Source organism: Liolophura sinensis, chromosome 10 (assembly GCF_032854445.1).
Source record: "Liolophura sinensis isolate JHLJ2023 chromosome 10, CUHK_Ljap_v2, whole genome shotgun sequence".
In the NCBI taxonomy this organism is placed as follows: Eukaryota; Metazoa; Mollusca; class Polyplacophora; order Chitonida; family Chitonidae; genus Liolophura; species Liolophura sinensis.
In genome coordinates, this window is record NC_088304.1 from 1,759,120 (window position 1) to 1,765,260 (window position 6,141).

Below are 6,141 nucleotides of genomic sequence, written 5' to 3' on the forward strand. Positions count from 1 at the left end.
CGATGTTTTGGCTGCGACGTTACGTGGGGAGGTTTGAAGGCTACCTGCCCGAAATCTGTGGTTACTCCGATCAAACTTGATCACTGTCACGTGTAAATGCCAAAACAACATCAATCACTCAATCAGTCAATCAATCAATCAACCAGTCAATCAATCAATCAATCAATCAATCAATCAGTCAATCAACTGAGGATTTATACTTTCTCACCTATTCAACACAGGGCGTTCATGGCTCATTCGTATAAAGCATTGGTTTCTCTGCAGCACGCTATCAGCTGACCAGTGAGATCGTAGGATTGGATCTCGTTCTCTCTGTTTCGGCTGCGAATTTAAGCCAGATTTATCATGCAGGTACCTGGCAAAGGGCGGTTGTTTATTTCTCCATCAACGCCTGTGAATCTAAGTGACAATTTTTGATAAAAACTCCATCACAAAAGCGTAAAAAAAACCAACCAAATACCAGCAAGTAAGTGACTTTCCGGTATAGAAGCCGAATCCGGCCAATAGGTTGTTCACCTTAAAAGTAAGACTAGCGAACAAAATAAGACAAAGCGAAGCTTTGTACAAGCCATTTTTATTTTATAAATACCACTTTTTAAACTAAGAACACTTTTGGAGAATTTAGCATTGCTCAGCCCGGTTTCCTCTCGCGATATCGCTGGCCACAGTCGTATGAGTTAAATAATTGACGGCGTAAAACACCATGCAATCAAATAAATGAATAAATTTGTTTAAATGTGGTTTCCACCTTAACATGATTTAAGTCGAATCTCATAGTTCATGCTTTTTATACAGTGCTTTACTTTTTGCAATTATAAAACCGTGCATATGTTATTTGACCAGGAAACCGCTATTATATAGCCTTTATGTAAGTTTACACTTTATGCAAGCTGCTTTCAACTTCAATTCTGTAGTAGATATTATTTAGTGCTCAAATCCATGCAATGTACGCCTGACCTTAACTCCAAATCTTCTCGTAACGAGCTGATCTGATTATGGTGAACGTATAATACAGTGCACAAGATCTTAAAATCCGTACGCTATTGTCCTGTTTGTATATATACGGCCAGTGTTTTTTGCAGGTTTGGTTATGTTTGGGTCCTGAGCAAATCCAGCTTATCCAGAGAACAAAGCCTAGTGTCGAACTTTTACGTATTAACATGGACGTAGTATTTCACCCATGGAAACCCGGTGTATGTACGGGAGAAATCTAATTACAGGTATAGGCTACGCACGGTATGATCAGTCGTGGTGTCGACTTTGGAGGAACGAGGACCCGTGTGCGTGATGCACGCCTTGAACATTGCCTTTAAGCACTGAGCTCGTCAAATTTATCACTTGTCGCAGAAATTTCGAACTGAAACTGTTAACTCTCGCTTTTCCAGGTGTGCAAAACCACGCGTCGGTATGCGGGGAATACCAGCTTGTCGATAAGAGACACTGTTTTTAATGTGACCAGCTCTAATGAAAATGCTATGAAGTTCCTGAAGGTCCGTAATCTTCTGACACGAACCAGGTACATGGAGTGATCCTATTCGAAGCCTGCGAGTGCGGGTATACCATACTATATACAGTACTGTACGCTCAGAAAAAATCACCCACATAATGGCGGACACTAGGATTTACCCAGAAACCCCTGCACCGGAAACGCCGTTACCGGTATTTCCCGATTCTTTGCCGCCAGGAGAAACAGAAACTCAAAGAGTGGATTCCACTTCAGACGTAAGTGACCATCCTGAATTCAATGTTTCCATCACAAAAACTGCATCGGGCGAATCAAGCGGAAAGAAAATCTTAGTCAAGGAAAAAAACAAAAAGGTGGACGAGCCAAAGCCGGCTGAAGATCTTAGAAGAGTCGTTCTTAATGTTGGAGGTACAAGGCACGAGTCTTCCATCATGACGCTGTCCAAATTCCCTCAAACTCGTCTGGGACGCCTGGCAAGTTCGATGCAAACGTCATCCTCCAACGAGATTCAAACTGACCCAGCGCAGGACCCAGACTTGCCCGAATTGTTCTTCGACCGAGATCCAGTTCTATTTGGCTTCATCCTGAACTTTTATCGGACAGGTCAGCTTCACGTTCCTTTGGGCGTCTGTGGGCCTATGTTCAAAACGGAGCTAGACTTCTGGCAGTTGGATGACCGCGAAATTGAGCCCTGTTGCTTTGTAACGTATGTCAGTTACGAGGAAACCAACGAGGCCCTGGCTCAGTTTGATTACTCTGTGACGGAAACTCAGCAGTATGACCAAGCAGACAGACAGACGCTGGGATCGGACAGCTGCTGGCAGCGCTTCCGGCCCAAGCTTTGGAAGGGTCTACAAAGTCCGTACACGTCGACGGTCGCGATGGTGAGTAATGTGCATGCGCCTTTAGCTTAGTCACTGAGTTCCTCCCACCACAATGCTGACCGCCGTCGTGTAAGTAAAACATACTGCCTAAAGCAGCATGGAAATAAATAAATAAATAAATACATCTAGGCGTCAAAAGAGACATTCATATACCAGCCATCAACCAAAATGGACGTCACAGGTCAACAATTGTAATTCCCCAAACAACATTTAGCACAAACCACCAAAGAACTAAGAAGGTATCTAAAATATGAAATTAAGACGGATTCATACAGAGAGAAACTCTGGCCGACGTCGTATAAGTGAAAAATTCTTGAGTACAGCGTAAAACACCGATGAAATCAATGAATACAAAGTGAAGCCGTCAGCAGTTTTCATTGATGTTGGAAAGACGCAAGAAATGTTGAAGGCGAACGAATGAAATAAATATCCAAAAACGTGTACCATGCTAGTTTAAAAGTGACGATAATGAAAATATGTATCTCATTTGCAACTTGCCTTGCTGGAACAAATACATGTCCTGATAAGATGTATGTTTTAGAGAGGGACTTCTTTAAATACTCAGTAAAGCTATGGGTTCACGGTATACTGAACGATTCTGTAAAACTGTGGACCACACAGTACTGTGCGAATGTCACACAGTAGCTAAACTTACACTTACCCGCGCAGTATTCCTCAGTATCGTCCAGTATGGCTCAGTATTGTCCAGTATGGCTCAGTATGGTTTAGTATGGCTCAGTATCGTTAAGTTTGGCTCAGTATAGTTCAGGTCTCAGTATCGCTCAGTATCGTACGAAAGTCATACAGTGACTTACCTGCGCAGTATTGATCAGTATCGTCCAGTATGGCTCAGTTGTTCAGTGTGGCTCAGTATTGTTCAGTATGGCTCGGTATCGTCCAGTATGGTTCAGTATCGTCCATTATGGCTCAGTATCGTTCAGTATGGCTCAGTATCGACCAGTGTGGCTCAGCATCGACCGGTATGGCTCAGTATCGTAAAGTATCGTCAAGTATGGCCCAGTATCGTTCAGTATGGCTCAGCATCGTCCGGTATGGCCCAGTATTGTCCAGTATGGCCCAGTATCGTTCAGTATGGCTCAGTATCGTCCTGTATGGCTCAGTATCGTCCAGTATGGCTCAGTATCGTCCAGCATGGCTCAGTATCGTCCAGTATGGCTCAATAGCGTCCCGTAGGGTTCAGTATCGCCCAGTATCGTTCAGTATTTTCCAGTAACCGCACAGTTTGCAGTGAAAGTTTTGCTATGTAAATATCTGTAACCAACGTTCACCAGTAAACGCTGCAATGTCTCCTTTCAATGTTGCGCATACAACAGATCAGACACGCGTACCACATAACAGCAGAAAGAATGGTTAACAAAGTGCTTTTATCTTTGATAACATTTCCTTCCTCATGACATGCATTAACGTTGCTAAGTTGCTAATCAACGTTAACCAGTACAATACTGTGACCGCACTTTTCAATGCGGTACATACCTAGACTTTCGGACAAGTATAAGTATTAGCTAATAACAGAAACAATTGCTGTTGATACAGATTCAGGCCAAAAGGTTGATACGGGTTCAGGCCAGAAGGTTGATACTTGTTCAGGCCAGAAGGTTTATACAAGTTTAGGCCAGAGGTTTGATACGGATTCAGGCCAGAAGGTTGATACGGGTTCAGGCCAGAAGGTTGATACGGGTTCAGGTCAGAATGTTAATACAGGTTCAGGTCAGAGGGTTAATACAGGTTCAGGTCAGAAGGTTAATACAAGTTTAGGTCACAAGGTTAATACAAGTTTAGGTCACAAGGTTGTCATGCCCGAAGGTCGGTACGGTTCAGGCTAGAATGTTCATATGGCTTCAGGAGAAAATATTCATATGGTTGAGGCCGGAAGGTGATATGGGTTCAGGACAGAAAGTTAATACATTCAGTTCAAAAAGTTGACATGCGTTCAGACTGTAAGTTGACATGGGTTCAGACCAGAAGATTGATACATGTTCAGGTCTGAAGACTGATATGTGTTCAAGCCAGAAGATTGATACGGGTTCAAGCCAGAAGATTGACACGTGTTCAGGCCAGAAGATTGATACGGGTGAAGGCCAAACGAATAATACGGGTGAAGGCCAGATACGGATAAATCTAAACCCATAAACCTAAACTCATAAACCTCAACACAGAATACCAGCCGTATCCATATGTAGGTAAAATATTACAGACTACTATGCATAGCTGCAATCATGGTGTAAAGATAATACGAACAATATAAATCTCTCCTCTCCTTTGGTTCCAGGTGTACGCCATCATCTCGGTGCTGCTGGTGTTGGTGTCCATAGCCGTGTTCGTCGTGGAGACGTTGCCATACTTCGGCCAGCACACTCTGCACTCACGGAAAGAGGCCGGCACCGAATGGACCAGCGCTGACTTGAGGCATGATCTTGACATCTTCTCCGACATTTCCAATTATGATATCCTCATCATCATCGACAACGGCTGTAACGCGTTCTTCTTCGTGGAGTACATGGTGAAACTTTTAGCGGCTCCATCGAAGAAGAGCTATATAGGTTCTCCGATTTCAGTGATAGAACTGCTGTGCATTATACCCTACTACATGGCCATGGCGATTGTCTTCTGGCATCACAATCCCATCGAGCTCTTCGACTTACTCCGGGTGCTGTACGCCACTCGGGTCCTGCGAATCTTCCGAATTTTCGTTCTCATGAAGCATTTCATGGCGCTGAAGATTTTGGTCTACACCATCAAAGCCAGTACCAAGGAACTACTCTTGCTAGTGCTCATTCTGCTCATCGGTGTCATAATATTTGCCTGCATGGAGTACTACGCCGAACTACTTACAGAGAGTGAAGGGAATGCGTCTGACTTTCCTAACATCCCCATCGCGTTCTGGTGGGCCCTGGTTACCATGACGACAGTTGGTTACGGCGACGTGTACCCTAGGACCTGGTTTGGTTACATCGTCGGCGCTGGTTGCGCCATCAGCGGTGTGCTGGTCGTGGCTCTCACGGTGCCTATCATCGTCAACAACTTCTCCGTGTACTACACTCACGCCCAATCTCGCGAGAAACTCAAACTGCGGAAGAAGCAGTTGGAAGACAGTACAAAGGCGAAAAAATCTGTGGAAGAAGCCGCTGGGGTTAGGCTGGTCGTTCGGTGTCTTCTCGGCATCGCTCCCGTACTGGATCGGCCGACGACCCATGCAAGGTAAAGAATTCTGAGGGACAACCAAGAAGATGCCAAACAAATTCATGAAGTGGTTGAGGTCAAAGAATCCTAATAAAGTGTCTGGTAACTGATTCCTTGGGGGTAGGGATGGACTTAGGGGGTGATATAGAACTGTCTTACTTACTGAAACGTTTCCCTGGAATCACTCGGCTATCCAATCATTCATGGGAGTGGAGTTTTTTTTCTGACGAATGTTTTTATTGCTTGTAAAACTATTTCTCGACAAGAATGAAAACGTCATTTATTTGTATATTGCCATCAGTGACAAGCCTCAATCGTGGAAACATTGCCAAGAATGATGTCCTTGTTCTCGGTTTAATTGAGAAAAAAGTTATAATTGGTGTGAAGCTTTAAAATTGTACTGTAGTGTGAATCCGTTGCAGAAAAGAGGTACATTCTCTGTAAAGCCAAAAATATGCGCATGTTAATTTAAGGACTGTTTTTTTTGTTTTCAAACCCTATTCCAAAATTAAATAAACGCATCAACAAATAGGTATTTTTTTCCAAAACTGGTTAAGCATATTTGGTTATATATTTTTGGAGTCGGATTTG

The 6,141-nt window shown here is 43.6% G+C and overlaps 1 protein-coding gene across 1 annotated transcript; it reads left to right on the forward strand.

Moving 5' to 3' along the window:
• Positions 1–1,605: 1,605 nt before the first annotated feature.
• LOC135476359 (potassium voltage-gated channel protein Shaw-like) lies at positions 1,606–5,572 on the forward strand. Its single transcript, XM_064756357.1, has 2 exons — positions 1,606–2,349; positions 4,640–5,572. Exons 1-2 carry the CDS (start codon positions 1,606–1,608, stop codon positions 5,570–5,572), a joined length of 1,677 nt encoding a protein of 558 aa, XP_064612427.1.
• Positions 5,573–6,141: the final 569 nt, after the last annotated feature.